Raw genomic sequence first — 20,118 nt, 5'->3', positions numbered from 1 at the left:
ACTGCCAGGGTCCCGGGATCCAGGGACAACTTCCCCAGGAGAACGCACGTGGGACCTCAGGCTGGTGCAACGTCACGCCGGCGTCTGCCGCCGCAGGCCCGCCCCGCCCTCCGTGCCCCTCCCTCCCCCCGGCCTGAGTGAACCAGAGCCCCCGAATCAGCGGCTCCTTTAACCCCGTCCTAAGCAGACGCCCTCCGGTGACCTACACGCAGAGGCAGGTCCAAATCCAAAGCTGAACCCGGGAGCTGTGCGAACAAAGAAGAGAAAAGGAAATCTCTCCCAGCAGCCTCAGGAGCAGCAGATTAAATCTCCACAATCAACTTGATATACCCTGCATCTGTGGAATACCTGAATAGACAACGAATCATCCCAAATTGAGGAGGTGGACTTTGAGAGCAAGATTTATGATTTTTTCCCCTTTTCCTCTTTTTGTGAGGGTGTATGTGTATGCTTCTGTGTGAGATTTTGTCTGTATAGCTTTGCTTCCACCATTTGTCCTAGGGTTCAATCCGTCCATATTTTTTTTTCTTACTTTTTAAAAAATTTTTTTCTTAATAATTATTGTTTTATTTTAATAACTTTATTTTATTTTACCTTACGTTATTTTATTTTCCTTTATCCTCTTTCTTTCTTTCTACTTTTTCTCCCTTTTATTTGAGCCGTGTGGATGACAGGCTCTTGGTGCTGCAGCCAGGAGTCAGTGCTGTGTCTCTGAGGTGGGAGAGCCAACTTCAGGACACTGGTCCACAAGAGACCTCCCAGCTCCATGTAATATCAAATGGCGAAAATGTCCCAGAGACCTCCATCTCAACACCAACACCCAGCTTCACTCAACGACCAGCAAACTACAGTGCTGGACACCCTATGCCAAACAACTAGCAAGACAGGAACACAACCCCACCCATTAGCAGAGAGGCTGCCTAAAATCACAGTAAGTCCATAGACACCCCATAACACACCACCAGACGTGGACCTGCCCAGCAGAAAGACAAGATCCAGCCTCATCCACCAGAACACAGGCACTAGTCCCCTCCACCAGGAAGCCTACACAACCCACTGAACCAACCTTGGCCACTGGGGACAGACACCAAAAACAATGAGAACTACAAACCTGCAGTCTGCGAAAAGGAGACCCCAAAACACAGTAAGATAAGCAAAATAAGACAGAAAAACACACAGCAGATGAAGGAGCAAGATAAAAACCCACCAGACCTAACAAATGAAGAGGAAATAGGCAGTCTACCTGAAAAAGAATTCAGAATAATGATAGTGAAGATGATCCAAAATCTTGGAAATAGAATAGACAAAATGCAAGAAACATTTAACAAGGAACTGAAACAACTGAAGATGAAACAAGCAACGATGAAGAAAACAATAAATGAAATTTAAAATACTCTAGAAGGGATCAATAGCAGAATAACTGAGGCAGAAGAACGGATAAGCAACCTGAAAGATAAAGTAGTGGAAATAACTACTGCAGAGCAGAATAAAGAAAAAAGAATGAAAAGAATTGAGCACAGTCTTAGAGACCTCTGGGTCAACATCAAATGCACCAACATTCGAATTATAGGGGTTCCAGAAGAAGAAGAGCAAAAGAAAGGGACTGAGAAAATATTTGAAGAGATTATAGTTGAAAATTTCCCTAATATGGGAAAGGAAATAGTTAATCAAGTCCAGGAAGCACAGAGAGTCCCATACAGGATAACTCCAAGGAGAAACATGCCAGTACACATATTAATCAAACTACCAAAAATTAAATACAAAGAAAACATATTAAAAGCAGCAAGGGAAAAACAACAAATAACACACAAGGGAATTCCCATAAGGTTAACAGCTGATCTTTCAGCAGAAACTCTGCAAGCCAGAAGGGACTGGCAGGACATATTTAAAGTGATGAAGGAGAAAAACCTACAATCAAGATTACTCTACCCAGCAAGGATCTCATTCAGATTTGATGGAGAAATTAAAACCTTTAGAGACAAGCAAAAGCTGAAAGAGTACAGCACCACCAAACCAGCTTTACCACAAATGCTAAAGAATCTTCTCTAGGCAAGAAACACAAGAGAAGGAAAAGATCTATAATAACAAACCCAAAACAATTAAAATGGGAATAGGAACATACATATCGATAATTACCTTAAATGTAAATGGATTAAATGTTCCCACCAAAAGACATAGACTGGCTGAATGGATACAAAAACAAGACCCATATATATGCTGTCTACATGAGACCCACTTCAGACCTAGAGACACATACAGACTGAGAGTGAGGGGATGGAAAAAGATATTCCATGCGAATGAAAACCAAAAGAAAGCTGGAGTAGCAATTCTCATATCAGACAAAACAGACTTTAAAACACAGACTATTAGAAGAGACAAAGAAGGACACTACATAATGATCAAGGGATCGATCCAAGAAGAAGATATAACAATTGTAAATATTTATGCACCCAACATAGGAGCACCTCAATACATAAGGCAAATACTAACAGCAATAAAAGGGGAAATCAACAGTAACACATTCATAGTAGGGGACTTTAACACCCCACTTTCACCAATGGAAAGATCATCCAAAATGAAAATAAATAAGGAAACACAAGGTTTAAATGATACATTAAACAAGATGGACTTAATTGATATTTATAGGACATTCCATCCAAAAATGACAGAATACACATTTTTCTCTAGTGCTCATGGAAAATTCTCCAAGATAGATCATATCTTGGGTCACAAATCAAGCCTTGGTAAATTTAATAAAATTGAAATTGTATCAAGTACCTTTTCCGACCAAAATGCTATGAGACTAGATATCAATTACAGGAAAACATCTGCAAAAAATACAAACACATGGAGGCTAAACAATACACTACTTAATAACTAAGTGATCACTGAAGAAATCAAAGAGGAAATCAAAAAATACCTAGAAACAAATGACAATGGAGACATGACAACCCAAAACCTATGGGATGCAGCAAAAGCAGTTCTAAGAGGGAAGTTTATAGCAATACAATCCTACCTTAAAAAACATTAAACATCTCGAATATACAACCTAACCTTGCACCTAAAGCAATTAGAGAAACAAGAACAAAAAAACCCAAAAGTTAGAAGAAGGAAAGAAATCACAAAGATCAGATCAGAAATAAATGAAAAAGAAATGAAGGAAATGATAGCAAAGATCAATAAAACTAAAAGCTGGTTCTTTGAGAAGATAAACAAAATTGATAAACCATTAGCCAGACCCATCAAGAAAAAAAGGGAGAAGACACAAATCAATAGAATTAGAAATGAAAAAGGAGAAGTAACAACTGACACTGCAGAAATACAAAAGATCATGAGATTACTACAAGCAAATCTATGCCAATAAAATGGACAACCTGGAAGAAATGGACAACTTCTTAGAAATGCACAACGTGCCAAGACTGAATCAGGAAGAAACAGAAAATATGAACAGACCAATCACAAGCACTGAAATTGAAACTGTGATTAAAAATCTTCCAACAAACAAAAGCCCAGGACCAGATGGCTTCACAGGCGAATTCTTTCAAACATTTAGAGAAGAGCTAACACCTAACCTTCTCAAACTCTTCCAAAATATAGCAGAGGGAGGAACACTCCAAAACTCATTCTACGAGGCCACCATCACCCTGATACAAAAACAGACAAGGATGTCACAAACAAAGAAAACTACAGGCCAGTATCACTGATGAACATAGATGCAAAAATCCTCAACAAAATACTAGCAAACATAATCCAACAGCACATTAAAAGGATCATACACCATGATCAATTGGGGTTTATTCCAGGAATGCAAGGATTCTTCAATATACACAAATCAATCAATGTGATACACCATATTAACAAATTGAAGGGGAAAAACCATATGGTCATCTCAGTAGATGCAGAGAAAGCTTTCGACAAAATTCAACACCCATTTATGATAAAAGCCCTCCAGAAAGGAGGCATAGAGGGAACTTTCCTCAACATAATAAAGGCCATATATGACAAGCCCATAGCCACCATCGTCCTCAATGGTGAAAAACTGAAAGCATTTCCACTAAGATCAGGAACAAGACAAGGTTTCCCACTCTCACCACTCTTATTCAACATAGTTTTGGAAGTTTTAGCCACAGCAATCAGAGAAGAAAAGGAAATAAAAGGAATCCAAATCGGAAAAGAAGAAGTAAACCTGTCACTGTTTGCAGATGACATGATACTATACATAGAGAATCCTAAAGATGCTACCAGAAAACTACTAGAGCTAATCAATGAATTTGGTAAAGTAGCAGGATACAAAATTAATGCACAGAAATCTCTGGCATTCCTATACACTAATGATGAAAAATCTGAAAGAGAAATCAAGAAAACACTCCCATTTACCATTGCAACAAAAAGAATAAAATATCTAGGAATAAACCTACATAAGGAGACAAAAGACCTGTATGCAGAAAATTATAAGACACTGATGAAAGAAATTAAAGATGATACAAATAGATGGAGAGATATACCATGTTTTTGGATTGGAAGAATCAACATTGTGAAAATGACTATACTACCCAAAGCAATCTACAGATTCAATGCAATCTCTATCAAACTACCACTGGCATTTTTCACAGAACTAGAACAAAGAATTTCACAATTTGTATGGAAACACAAAAGACCCCGGATAGCCAAAGCAATCTTGAGAACGAAAAATGGAGCTGGAGGAATCAGGCTCCCTGACTTCAGACTATACTACAAAGCTACAGTAATCAAGACAGTATGGTACTGGCATAAAAACAGAAAGATAGATCAATGGAACAGGATAGAAAGCCCAGAGATAAACCCACGCACATATGGTCACCTTATCTTTGATAAAGGAGGCAGGAATGTACAGTGGAGAAAGGACAGCCTCTTCAATAAGTGGTGCTGGGAAAACTGGACAGGTACATGTAAAAGTATGAGATTAGATCACTCCCTAACACCATACACAAAAATAAGCTCAAAATGGATTAAAGTCCTAAATGTAAGGCCAGAAACTATCAAACTCTTAGAGGAAAACATAGGCAGAACACTCTATGACATAAATCACAGCAAGATCCTTTTTGACCCACCTCCTAGAGAAAAGGAAATAAAAACAAAAATAAACAAATGGGACCTAATGAAACTTCAAAGCTTTTGCACAGCAAAGGAAACCATAAACAAGACCAAAAGACAACCCTCAGAATGGGAGAAAATACTTGCAAATGAAGCAACTGACAAAGGATTAATCTCCAAAATTTACAAGCACCTCATGCAGCTCAATATCAAAAAAACAAACAACTCAATCCAAAAATGGGCAGAAGACCTAAATAGACATTTCTCCGAAGAAGATATACAGACTGCCAACAAACACATGAAAGAATGTTCAACATCAATAATCATTAGAGAAATGCAGATCAAAACTACAATGAGATATCAACTCACACCAGTCAGAATAGCCATTGTCAAAAAATCTAGAAACAATAAATGCTGGAGAGGTTGTGGAGAAAAGGGAACACTCTTGCACGGCTGGTGGGAATGTGAATTGGTACAGCCACTATGAAGAACGGTATGGAGGTTCCTTAAAGAACTGCAAATAGAACTACCATATGACCCAGCAATCCCACTACTGGGCATATACCCTGAGAAAACCAAAATTCAAAAAGAATCATGTACCAAAATGTTCATTGCAGCTCTATTTACAATAGACCGGAGATGGAAACAACCTAACTGCCCATCATCGGATGAATGGATAAAGAAGATGTGGCACATATATACAATGGAATATTACTCGCCATAAAAAGAAACGAAATTGAGCTATTTGTAATGAGGTGGATGGACCTAGAGTCTGTCATACAGAGCGAAGTAAGTCAGAAAGAGAAAGACAAATACCATATGCTAACACATATATATGGAATTTAAGAAAAAAAAATGTCATGAAGAACCTAGGGGTAAGACAGCAATAAAGACACAGACCTACTAGAGAATGGACTTAAGGATATGGGGAGGGGGAAGGCTAAGCTGTGACAAAGTGAGAGAGTGGCATGGACATATATACACTACCAAACGTAAAATAGATAGCTAGTGGGAAGCAGCAGCGTAGCACAGGGAGATCAGCTCAGTGCTTTGTGACCACCTAGAGGGGTGGGATAGGGAGGGTGGGAGGGAGGGAGATGCAAGAGGGAAGAGATATGGGAATATATGTATATGTATAACTGATTCACTTTGTTATAAAGCAGAAACTAATACACCATTATAAAGCAATTATATTCCAATAAAGATGTAAAATAAAAATAATAAAAATAAAAAAATAAAAAAATAAGACATAGATTGTGATCTGCTAAATATAAAACAAAAAAGGATAGTGAGATATCACAGAATTAAAATACTGTGGAATATTTCAAAAAGGAGAAAGTGTGCAAACCTGTTAAATGTTGCAGTAAAACACAGTAGATACAGTAAAATAAGAAATGATAATTTTTTCTTGGATTTTTTAATTAAGAGGACATAGGTTATCTTAGCCAAAATGATTTCAGTGGAATGAAAGGATGAAGCCAAATTGTAATGACTGCTCTCAATGTAGTCAAAGGCAACTGCAAACAGTGAGTATAGTCTAGGCTTTGGTGAAATCTGGGAAAGAAGGAAAAAAAGATTACACAGTAACTAATAGGAATTCAAGGTCAAAAAGAGGTGATTTGGGACTGCTTGTATAGTGTTTTTCAATCTTTTGTCAATATCTATGGTCCTTGCTTCCTCATGTATGCTACATGTTCCAGGTGCAGTATTTCTCCTTGATAGCTAGTCAGCTAACATAACGTCCACAATACTCACTCTTCCCAAGACAAACATCAAGAATATGTATAACCTAACGGGTTCATACAAATAATGGGGTATTTCTGAGATGAACATCAGAAATAGCTGAGAAAATTTAAGTGCACAAAATAGAAACAAATATGCTTAAGACACTTCTTTGAAGGAAGGATTATGGTAGCTAAAGTTGTAGAAGGTTCTCCACTACAAAAAAAACGGGAGGAAAGGTCATTCTGCAAACTGTATCTGCAAGTAGGAATTTTTCTACCAAGCTTAGCACATGCATTACGTATGTGCATGCATCAAAACACACAAATATATATACTTAAGATGAGTCTAGCTTTACCATGTTAATGTATAAAACTTCCCTTGCATTTCTAAATCTACTTATTTTCAGCATCAACGTATTATTCAAATAAATGTACAACCTATATCACTATCCGATAAAGATACGGTATAGCTGCACTTAGAGTCAAGGTTCATGTTATGGTAAAAGGCAAAGAACATCTGTAAGGTAAAGCATCTCGAGAAAAATACCAAAGTGATATGCTGACACTTTTCCCATTTTATTTATATTATATCAAAAGTTTTTCTTAAAAAAAAAAGACTTTGAAAAAATATTTTTTACTAACGGGAAGTAGCTAGGGAGCTTAATGACCAATTTATTGGATGAATGAATTCTCCTGATAAGTATTTACTGAGCATTTATTATGTAGCAGGCAGATTCTAATAATCAAAACAAAACAGAAAAAAAAAACCCTGCCCTCATGGAACTCCTTGGTGGAATCGTCTAATGTATAAATACATACAGAGCCTAAGTTATCTAAAATCTGACGGGTACATTTGTGCTCAAATTTATTAAATGAACTGGTGAAAATCAAGAACAGAGAAAGGGATGGGGTGAGATGCTCATGGGGGAAATAGGAGGAACGTATCAATGACTTTTCAGTTCAGCCCCCAATAATTTCCTTCATTAATTATTTATGTCATCATTTTTATAATATCTTACAATATCTGATTGGCATTTAACAATTGAAAATAATACTACATTTATAGTAAATGTCTACAAATAAGATCAAAGGTCAGGGACTATAATCACTCTTGCATATACCTTTGACAACCACAACCCTCCTATCATACTTGCTTCACAAAACCACAGCCATGGCTAAAGCAACCCTTCACCTACTCTGCACCTACACTCATGCAACTGAACATGGCTGGAGAACATCCACACTCATAGTTCATGACCATCAACTTCAGGTGAGCCATTCATTCAGTACAGCCATCATACCATATTTCCCTAATCTCTTCCTTTGCCTAGTCTTTCAGATGATTATTTCACATCCTCTCTTTTTTAACCAACCAATACCATCTCTCTCATCCTCACTTTTAGCTGTTTTTGACCTTGTTTCCTACTTTCCTATTGAGAAAACTGAGGCAATAAGTATCAGCATCAAAACCCACATACTCTGCCTTCCCATTTGCTGCTAAAGACAAGTACCTACGCACCACTGTGCAGTCAATCTGGTCTCTAATTTCCATTCCCTCTCACCTAATCAATGACATTGCTACAGTAAGTTTCCCCCTTTTCCCCAATCATTAATTTTGCACATCTGTAATTCTCATCTTAAAAAAAAATTTGACCCTGCTTTTCCTCATAGCTACCACCTCATTTCTCTGCTCACCTCTGCAGCAAAAACTGCCCCAAAAGAGTTGTCTAGATTCACTGTCTAGAATTCCTGTCCTCCAATTTTCTTTTAAATCCACTCCAAGCAGGGCTTTGCCTCCAACTCTCCATCAACATTGATCTTACCAAGTTTACCAGTGACCTCTGCATTGCAAAATCTAATTTTCAATTCCCAGTCCCCTTCTTACTTGATACATCTGCTTCATTTGACACTACTGATCATTCTCTCCTCATAGAATATTTTCTTCACTTGGCTCCAGGACACAACTATCTCTGAATTTTTTCCTTCTACCTCACTAAAGGCTCCTCCTTTACCTCCTTTGCTTCTTTCTCCTCTTTAACCCTTTACCAGGGCATAAAGGTTCCAACTCTGTTCTCTTTCTTTCTCTAGCTACACTCTCCTTGGTAATCTCAACCCAGTTTCACGTGGTTTCCAGACCTCTCCCCCAAACTCACATATTCAGTTTTTTCTTCAATCTCTCTACTTGGATAACTAACATACATGTTAAGTTTGCAGTGTCCAAAGTGTAACCTCTTATTTTCCATTCATACTGACTCTAGCCATAGCCTTCCTTATTTCAGTTTATTTCAATAAACCAAAGTTTATTTCAATGTTATCCTTTCAGTTGGTCAGTCCAAGAACTTTGGAGTAATCCTAGACATCTCTCTTTTTCTCATACTCTACATTCAATCTGGAAGGAAATTTTGATCATTTGACCTTCAACCACTAAACTATATTTTTAAATACATCTAAGCACTCCACTCATTGCTACTACCCTGGTCCAAGCCATCACCTCTCTGAATTATTTGCAACATCCTCTTAACTGGGCTCCTGTTGCTACTCTTGCCCTCTACAGTCTATTCTCAATGCAGCAGCCAGAGCAATCTTTTTTAAATGGCAAGTCAAGCTTGTCAGTCCTCTGTTCAAATCCCTGCAACAGCTCTCCACTTTCCTCAGAGAAGACGACAAAAGTCTTGTGCTATCGTGGTCTTCAAACCATGTGATATCTCCCTGATTACTTGTGACCTCATCAGCTCATTCTTTGCTGTTAACTAAATAAGCCAGGCAGCAATATGCTATTCTAAAATTAGCAAGATGGTCAGAATACCTGAGACAGAGTGACTAAGGGAGAGACTGGTTGTAGATGATGTTATAGAAGTTGATAGGGACCAGATCAGGTAGAGCTTTGCATGCTATGATACTTAGATTTTATAAGAGACAAAAGTTCATTAGAGTTTAATAGCTGAATTGTTAATCTGATTTATTTTTAAAAGATCACTTGGACATAGTTAATTTTACTTGGGAAAGGTAAATTTTTCATAAATTGAGTGTAAGAGAAGAAGGTAAAGAAGAATTATGAAGCTGTTTGCAATAGTCGATAAAATATAACAGTGATTTAGACCACAGTGATCAAACTCAAGGTCTAATTTGAAAGAAAGACCAAAAGGATTTATTGACAGAGTTGAAAGGAGAAGAAAATATATATATCAACTAGCAGTTGACCCTTGAACAACACAAGCTTGAACAGTTCACTAGTCCACTTATATGCAGATTTTTTTCAACAGTAAATACTACAGTACTATATGATCTGTGATTGGATGCCAAGGAAACGTGGATAGGGAGGAAATGTGGCTGCGGAGGGAGTACTATAAATTACAGGCAGATTTTCGACTGCACAGTGGTTTGGAATCCCTAACCCCCACGTTGTTCAAGGGTCAACTGTATCATAAAACTCTAATATTATTCCATTAAAAATATGACCACACTAAAAACCATCTTAAATTAGCTAAGAAACTTCTCACAATGCTAAGAATTAACTTGCACTTCATTAATTCAACATCAGTATAAACCCAGTGTAATAATACCTTATTTATATGGATTTAAAATAAGGAGTAGGAAAACTTTTTCATAAACACTAGCTATATATAGGAAAAGAAAAGGATGTTAAGCTTGAATATATGGTGTCAAGTCTGAGTCAAAGAAAGAATGTATGAAATGATGTCTTCTTTTTGAATATTCACTTTCCATAAACTGGTATTCTTAGATGAATAAGTCATACACTGATAAGTCTCAGTAATTTAAGTCTTTGGAACAAAATGGGACAATAAGTATTTCAATTGGAGAAAACTTATCCTGACCATGACCAGGTTACCAGTTCTCAAAGGAGATGTATCACTGAAACACTGTTAATCCTAGGCAAAAGGTCAAAAGTTTTCTCTACTGCTACACCACTGTATAAATCCACCCTAAGTCAGCAGTGACAAAATGCTTTACTCTGACATCAAACATTTAACAAAACCAAAACAGAATTGAAGTAGTTTAAAAACACCTTACTCTGGCAGCACAAGCAAAAGAATCAGGGCCATGAGCTGCATTTCTTATGCCATCTGTTCCAAAGAGGGCTCTAATGCTTCCAGGAGCATCTGTACGTGCCAGTCCAGAGTTGGCAGGTCCAAGAAGTCTTTTCCATTCACATATAGCATCATCTCTTAAAATCTCCATGGCAATTATAGGACCACTGGTGATAAACTGGATCAGCTCACTGTGAAACAGGTGAAAGATTGATTTGCTTCATTTTTCTATCAACCTAGGTACCTCTCTTAACAACAAGGATATATTACAATTTGAGTATTTCAACACATACTCATGATCATGATCTCAGAACTACTGGACATAGTGAATTTTACATGGGCAAGACAAAATTTTCATAAATTGAGTGCCTTACAGTGGCCCGAGTGTCTACAAATCACTAGTGTTGTCAATTACTATTAGCAGAAAAATCAATCTTTCATTGAACTAAGACTACTTCATTGACTTAAAATGCATATTTTTGATCTATGCTTTCTACATTGCTCTGAAAGGTACAGAAGAATCTTTTTATTTTCACGTGGTTTACCATTGCAGTCAAATGAAATCGCAGTAGAGAAAGTGATGAGTGATGTATTGTAATATATTTGCAGTAAGAATTAATTGTTTTTGTGTAGATCTATTAGAATTCAAAGAATGACAACGAATTTTCAGTCAATAAGCATTGAGTTGGTCTAGTGACATATAAGACATTACACTAGAAGCTGTAATACTATAAACACATACAAAGACTATAACAAAGAATAATTTCCAAGACAATTGTAGATGCCTATTCTACACAAGGTTTGAGACCATTTTTATAATGCTTGGTTTAAAATAATCTATACCATAATGATTTTCTTATGTAAAAATTTTCTTTAATAAGGCACTATTCCGTACAGGACACCAAATAGCATTTCTATTGCAGCAGCTTGGCTAATCCTTCTTTATTAGAAACGTAAGTATTCCTCCTTTGTCAATAGCAATATGAGGTGCACAATATTCACTTAACTTTAAATACAACCCAAATATTTAGAATATAGTTTGTTTCTAACATATTTGTTGCTATATTTCAAAGAACAAAATGTATATCAAACAACTTAGTTAACATACAAAGGTTCTTTGAACAATGTTTTATATACATTGAGAATGCTAAAATAAGAGTTTAAAACACAACAAATAGATATTCAACATAAAATGTAATTATCTCTCTATTTTTAATCTACTGAAATCTAAAAAGAAAGCTATGCTCCTTATGATTTAAACATTTTATTTGCTTCTGATTAAAGTTTAATATGTTTATTTAATGATAAGAGAATTTTCAACTAATAAAAGGAGAGAAAAAAACAATTCTTAGAAAAAATGCTCTCTGCAGTTGCAAGATGTTGCTAAGGACTTTTTGACAAATTATTCTCATGTAACAAATTTTTGAATTGTAAAATTATAACTCTTTCGTTTTCCACGATATCCTCCATTATATCCCACGACCCCCAATTTCAGTACCTACTTTAAAAAGGGCTTTGACTGATGATCTATATGAAAATCTGTTGCTTCTTTCCTATAATCAAAATGACAATAGTTAAGAATTATGTAAGGAAATTATTTTAACTTACATTAATAAAATAATGAAATTCTCTATGTGACCCGTATGTGAGTTAAGGACTTTTCACCAAATATTCTGCTCAAATCTCCCCTCTTTTCAAATTTTTGGATATCTATGCTAAGATGTAAAATTAAAATGAACAAAAGAGGCAATATTTACTTTATTACTCATGTTCAAATCTACAATCTTCCTTTTCACTAGCATCTTTAACATTCTAAAGCCAAAGTTTAACATATGACCAATAAAAATTATTTGTTCTTTAAAGTTCAAATAAGTTACATCAAAAAATGCAAAGCCATCTTCAAATTCAAAATTTGTTACCTCCTTCTACAGGCTTTAAACCTGAGAGGTTAGGCTAGAATTTTACTTTAATAGTTATAGTTTTCTTCCTTAGATCGCCCTAAAAGAAAGACTATATACTTGTGTTTTTAAAAACTGCTTGACAAATTATGCATATCAATGTATTCTTATTGGTTTTTAATGTATTAAAAACGAATCCTTGAACTTACATTCCCCCCAAAAAATGGATAATATGGAGATATTCAGAAATCTGAATTTATTAAGGGCAATCGGGATTTACTTTTAAATTTATAGTCCCACAACTATAGAGACAATGAAAGGATAACAGACTTTTACACTGATTTTAAAAGTTATTTAGACTTTTCGGTTAATCAAACCAAGTGTCTCAAACTTGTACAGTTTTCTCAAAGGCTTTAAACTTAATTCATAGTATATGACAAATATATGTCAACATCAACTTTTTAAAATAGCAAATTAAAGTACCCCCTAACAAAAGATTAACCTTTCAGGCTTGGTAATTTAGTATGCAATGCTTTAAGATCTTATAGGCCCATTACGAAATGAATTTACTTAATAAGCTATATCAGGATATACTTTTATTCAAACCAAGTGTACTAAAATATTCTCTTTGGCCGTGAAAAGATTATGAAAGTATACTATGCAAGTATAGAAGATGAAATTCATCCCAAGAAATGGAAGGGGAAGAAAACTCATCTTTCTAGAGGGTATTACATGCCCAACATTAAATGTTATTATTCCTCATAACAATATATTGAAATAGGTATGATCATCTTCATTTTACATTTGAAAATAATGAAGTTCAGCAAGATTACATAACTTGTCTGGGTCAAAGTGCTGGTAAGGGAAGAAGGACAGGGAGATTTGAACCCAAATCTCTGATTGCTTATGACCTTACTATTACCAACTTCAGAAGAAAAAAAAAAAATTCTAGAGGGTAAGGAAAAGAATTCCTAAAAATGATATGGATATTCTCTATTGCAGCCTAAAATGAGGTAAAACTGAGCGTCTAAAAAACCTCAAGTGGGGAGTATTTTAGAAGAGTGAGCAGCAAGACTACTAATATGACCAATTCTAAACTTTAACACAACTGAACTAAGAAAAATCATAATGTTTAATATCAGTGAAAAGAAAAATATTAATTACTGAAAGTATCTTATTGCTTTCTTCTAATATGTCACCGACCCCATAGTTATTTCCACTGAATATCTATAACTGAAACCAAGATGAGAGTTCATGAGTTTTTTTCTCATCATTCTTATTTAATTCCTCCCTTAAAAAGTTTAGATGGAGAGAAGGATTAACAAGTGCATCACCACCTAGAGAAGTCTTTTTGCTGTTATGTTTTGTTTTGTTGTGTTTTTATAAAGAAACTCACCATTGTCACAAAGATCTATTAATTCTTTTACGAAATACTTACTTAGTGCCTGCTTTGAATCAGGCACTGATCCAAGAACTAGAAGTACAAAGTTAGATGGAACTCAGCTTCTGCCTTTCAGATACTGTCATGAGGGAGGAACTGACATTTGAGCAAATAAGTTTAGAAAAGTTTTAAGCATTGGGAGATACTCCTCCATGAGTCTCTGACACTCCTAACGTGTCTTACTGGGTAGGCCAAGAATGCAAGGCCCCAGCTACTGTTTATCCTAGCCATTTCTTGGAGTTATGTTTATAATGAGCAACTTTGAGGGGTGAGGTCATGCCTCTTCAGTACAAACAGAAGGCTTGTTTACTGCTCGTTAATGAGACAGTGGGTAACCTAAGTTCAATGCTCCTCAGAGGTGATGCAATCAACTGTGTGTACCACATCCACCCGGGCCCATATCATATTATTCCCACAGGACATGAAAGCAAAGGGAACCAACAGAAACATGATGTTCATGCTGCTTACTGACCATACTCAAGCCCTCTGTCTCTGACTCAGAAGTTTCAAGTCTTCTGCTAGCATCCCAGAGAGAGTAACAGACTAACTTATTAGATTTTAAGTTGGGTAAAATCCAAGACTTGACAGTAATATTAATAGAGATGTATAAGGTGCTATAAACAATTTAAAAAGCTGTTAAGTTTTCTTGGGCAACTTTATTGTGGAAAGTTTGACACCAAATTATCAAACACTGGAAGTATAGAGACATAAAAAAGTTTTAATCTCACTGAAACTATTCAAAGTCATCTCTCCAGAATTCAGTCCCATAGCCTGCTGTGAGGGCAAGCATTCTCAATACAGAAGAAATACAAGACAGAAATGGGACAAATGTCTTAATACAAGACAGAAATGGGACAAATATAACTATGCTCATAAAGGATCATGACCTCAGCTTCTACTAAATAATAGTGATATCACTAGTACCACACCACTACCACTAATAGCTAACATCTATATACACCTACTATGTGCCACGGTTTTTCAAAGCACTTTACTTTTATTAAACTCACATAACCCTCATAACAACTTTATGATACAGGTGATGTTATAACCTCCATTTTGCAGATGAAGAAACTGAAGCACAGAGGTAAGCTGTTCAGAGTCACAACCTACTAAGCGGTGCAGTTACAAGCAATCTGGCTCTAGACTCTGTGCTCTGAAATAGAAGACGCCTGCCTTTCTAGAATATATGTAAACTGGGAGATCTTACATAGGGGAAAAATTCAAATTGTCATTACTGGGGTAAAAATGAGGATGTTTTGTTAAGGTTTCTAGGGATCAGACTTCTCAAAGCTACACTATCTACTGCTCTCCATTGTCCCTGTTCTCACAGAGACAAAAAAGCAACCGTCCCATGGGATAAAGAGCCAGGAACATCAGTGAGAAGACACCTAAGCAAACAAACACACACAAATCAGTGAAGTAACCTAAGAAAACTGCTGGGTCAAGCCCTGCCTAACAGCTACATGAATGTCTCTACCTAACACTAAGTCTTTTTTTTTTTTTTTTTTTTTTTGCAGCACGCGGGCCTCTCACTGTTGTGGCCTCTCCCGTTGCGGAGCACAGGTTCCAGACGCGCAGGCTCAGCAGCCATGGCTCACAGGCCTAGCCGCTCCATGGCATGTGGGATCTTCCTGGACGGGGTCACGAACCCGTGTCCCCCGCATTGCCAGGTGGACTCTCAACCACTGCGCCACCAGGGAAGCCCACAACACTAAGTCTTACTTTCATTAAATAACTTAGAAAATATCTGGTCAGATAGAATGGCTTGCTTTTCAGAGCAGTAAATAGGTATATCTGCCAATTATATATATTGGAAGGAAATAAAACATTTCCAAACACATGACTTTTGAAAATCTCAACAGTAACATTCCCTTGTCAAATAGAAATAATCTAATATTCATTTCTTCTATAATTTTTATACAATGTGTTACATTGTATAAAAGAAGAGATTACAACTATGAAACACTGGTGTTATAAAAGCAGATGGGGTTATGAAAGACAATGAAGAGTTCATGTCTAATAAATAGTTAATAGTATAACCTGACAACTCCTATTTGCTTAGAGTTCAATCATCCTTTATGCATCTGATTACCTGTTGTCTTCCATTTCCTACTATACTATTCTTTGTCATTCTGTGGAAGTTTTTTCTCCCGTTGTGGAGCACAGGCTCCGGACGCGCAGGCTCAGCGGCCATGGCTCACGGGCCCAGCCGCTCCACGGCATGTGGGATCCTCCTGGACCGGGGCACAAACCCGTGTCCCCTGCATCGGCAGGCGGACTCCCAACCACTGCGCCACCAGAGAAGCCCAGAAGTTTTTAAACAAAGACATGAAAGATAGATGATTTTTTTTTGAAAAAAGGAACCAGACATTACATAACTGAAAATGCTCAAAAAATTTACCTTGAAAGTGTCATCATTTTGAGTTTGGTTAGAGTAAATCCAGCTTTGCTTATTATTTCAATTATTTCTCCCGCTTTTGATACTGCATCTGGTTTAATCAGGGCTAATGTTCTATAAAGAAATAAAGAATAAATTTAAAGATAAAAATAGTTTGGCAGTTTTTACTTATAATTCCCAAGCAGTGATAATTTCCTTAAAAATCCTAGATCAAACATCAAAGTGAATTATAAATACAAGTGTATTAATGGCCTCATAAAAACTTATACAATGGAAGTTTACTATTTTTTCACAAGGAAATAAAAATTAGGTACCCAATCTAGAAAAATAATAAAAGTTTAGAGGGAAAAAAAGTTAAGACTCATTTTAAATATGTCCACGTTATAAAACACAGGTGTTTAAGATTTCTATTTCTTAGCATATGCTTTATAAAAGACAACAATTCTCTAAAGAGTTGCATTAAACATATCAGCTTGACTTTCAGTCTCTTAGACTTTAACATGTGTATGCCATGCACTCAGTTCAGCACTGATTTGGAAATAATATAAATTCTTCTATTAACACTTTATTCATAGCATGAATGATATAAAAAGAACTAAATATCTTCTTACCTGAAGATGTATATGGCTAGCGAACACCCTGCTAACTTTTAAAATCACACTTTCCTCTTAGAGGATACATCAGAGCTATGCGTTCTCCCCTCTGAAGCCACAGAATTAATGGATTTTTAGAGATGGAGATCACCTGAATTTCCTCATTTTACTAACAAGGAAACTAACAAGGCCCAGAGAGGTAACCCTCCAAAGATCACACAGCTGGTCTGTGGCCTCCTCAGGACGGAACACCCAGCTCACACGACTCTTGGGTCTGTGCTCCTTCCACACCACACCACAAATAATGTTGCTATTAATATTAGCAAAAGGGAACATAATCACAAATCCTCAAGACTAACATTTGCAAACGCAAGGTAAAATCAGATTAGTTGGAGTAATTCAGTTTATCTGGCACACAAAATAAGATAAAAAATTGCTGTTGGGCTTCCCTGGTGGCACAGTGGTTGAGAGTCCGCCTGCCAATGCAGGGGACACGGGTTCGTGCCCCGGTCCGGGAAGATCCCACATGCCGCAGAGCGGCTGGGCCCGTGAGCCATGGCCGCTGAGCCTGTGTGTCCGGAGCCTGTGCTCCACAACGGGAGAGGCCGCAACAGTGAGAGGCCCGCGTACCGCAAAAAAAAAAAAAAAATTGCTGTCACTTTCCCTTTATTTTCAATTGTTCTGACACTTTGGCATTAACTCAAGGAATCCATAAAAGGAGACTGGTAGGCTTTCTCAAAGTAGACTTTTTTCACCAATGAGACAAACTTAGCTAAGGATATAATGATACAAATATCCTTACTTACAACTGGATATAACTTATGGCTGGCTTTTAAAACTTTTAAATAACAAAAGTTGTTCATTTTAGTCTGATAGGGCTTGTAATAAACGGACTTTTTATTTTGAAGCAAGTGAGTCACTTCTAGCATTTTATATGGCTTCATAGATACAGTTAAAACTCATCATTTTTTTAGCTCACATTGTTTAAAATATTATAAAGCCAAACTAACCCATGATTGTTTATGCTAAACTCTGAAAACATCTTCAAGAACCAAAGCTCTTAAAGAAAATATAAAACACATCGGCAGTGAACAAGAAGGAATATGAAAAAAAATGCAGTTTCATTTTCTCTTTAAGTGCCTACAGGAGACAGAGCGTTGATTACTGTGATTAATTACTCTAAGCAAGTTCCTCTGTCATGTCTTCACTGCTTCATTGTTCAGTAGATAATAGTTAAAATGCATTTTGGAGGGAAAATAAGATCAGCTTTAGGAATCATTTGTATTATTTAAAAGTGAAGATAGCACACAAAGAAAGTAAAGGGCCACGAAAATATATTAATAGTGCCGCTGTTATCTGCTGCTGCATAACAAACCACCCCAAAATGTAGTGGCTTAAAACTACAAACAACTTCTCAAGATCATATAGGTTGGCTGGGGAGTGGTTTCACCTGGGATGGGTCATACTGCTGCATTTGGCTAGTGGGTCGGTTGAGACAGCCAGGCTTCTCTTTCCTTGAGGCCTCAAGAGCTGGAACAGGCAGGGAGATGGATTCTCCCCTAAAGCCTCCACAAAGAAATGTAGCCTTCCCTACCAACACCTTGATCTTAACCTGACGAAATCTGTGTTGGACTTCTGATATATAATAAATTTGTATTGTTTAAGCAGCTGACTGTGGTAAGTTATGTCTTCAATAAAAGACTACAGAGAAAAAAACCTCTGGAGAGGAAAAACACCCCAACAAAAGAATGGAAAGAAGAAAAAATTAGAAAAGCAGGAAAGCAGTAAAATAGTCGAAATATGTAGAAAAATACTAATACAACAGATGTAAAACATGTACTAGTCTCACCAGTGAAAATCTAGAGGTTTTCAGACTGATTTTTTTTTTTTTTTGCCGTACGCGGGACTCTCACTGTTGCGGCCTCTCCCGTCGCGGAGCACAGGCTCCGGACGCGCAGGCTCAGCGGCCATGGCTCACGGGCCCAGCCGCTCCGCGGCATGTGGGATCTTCCCGGACCGGGGCACGAACCCGTGTCCCCTGCAACGGCAGGCGGCCTCTCAACCACTGCGCCACCAGGGAAGCCCCAGACTGATTTTTTTTTTTTTTAAAGAGCTGCATGCTGTTTACAAGAGATATATCTATAATATAACTTAACAAGGCTGAAAGTAAAGCAATGACAAAAAGATATCAACCAAAAATACATTATCAATCAAATCCATTCTTGAGAAAGATGGCTAAGGCCACCCATTCCTTGGCTGTGGTCTCCTTCCACCTTCAAATCTAGCAATGGAGACTGGGTGCTTCTCACACTGGCATCTCTCTGGTTCTCTGCAGCCAGAAAGGTTCTCTGGTTTTATGGACTCCTGTGATTAGGTCGCACCCACAGGAATGATGCAGAATAATTTCCCCATCTCAAGGCCTTAAATCTTAAATCTGCAAAGTCTCTTTGCCATGTAAGGTAACTGTTGGGCTGCACCCGCAGGCCTGTAAGCCTTGTAGATGCCCAGCCTCGAGACAGAAGAAAGAGCCCAGAGAGCAGCAAAAGAGACCTCAATGGTTTAATTGATGGAGGAACTTACATGTCTGAAACAAGGTCCTGGAGCAACACCCCAAGGTGTGCAGCAGACTGCAGGCAGGCTGTAGCAGCAGTGTTGGCTGCTCAGGACAGAGGGAGGCTACCATTTACTCAGGGGGGAATTGATTTCAGGTGGGCTCATCAGTTAACAAGGGCTAATTAACAGCCCTTACAATTAAGAGAATTGGATAGTCATGTGAGGGAAGCAGGGCCTAGTCAATCAGGAGATCTACAGAGAGCAAGAGAACAGCCGTCTTGAACGGCCTGACCATACAGTAACACATTCATAGGTTCCAGAGATTTGAACATGGACATCTTTGAGCAGCCATGATTCTGCCTACTGTACTCTCTATTGTTTTGGAG

The 20,118-nt window shown here is 37.3% G+C and overlaps 1 protein-coding gene across 4 annotated transcripts in view; it reads right to left on the bottom strand.

The window, feature by feature from the left end:
- Nucleotides 1-20,118, bottom strand: part of NME7 (NME/NM23 family member 7) — a 268,015-nt gene that overhangs the window by 197,937 nt on the left and 49,960 nt on the right. For all 4 annotated transcript variants that reach the window (XM_004269733.4, XM_049715937.1, XM_049715933.1 and 1 more), the window contains 3 exons: nt 16,590-16,700; nt 12,349-12,399; nt 10,830-11,037 (listed from right to left, as the gene is read on the bottom strand). In XM_004269733.4, the coding sequence (XP_004269781.2) occupies nt 10,830-11,037; nt 12,349-12,399; nt 16,590-16,700 (370 nt within the window). The remainder of the gene's footprint in view (nt 1-10,829; nt 11,038-12,348; nt 12,400-16,589; nt 16,701-20,118) is intronic.

The sequence above is a fragment of the Orcinus orca genome, chromosome 1 (genome assembly GCF_937001465.1).
Source record: "Orcinus orca chromosome 1, mOrcOrc1.1, whole genome shotgun sequence".
In the NCBI taxonomy this organism is placed as follows: domain Eukaryota; kingdom Metazoa; phylum Chordata; class Mammalia; order Artiodactyla; family Delphinidae; genus Orcinus; species Orcinus orca.
This window is presented reverse-complemented; position numbering and strand designations above follow the sequence as displayed.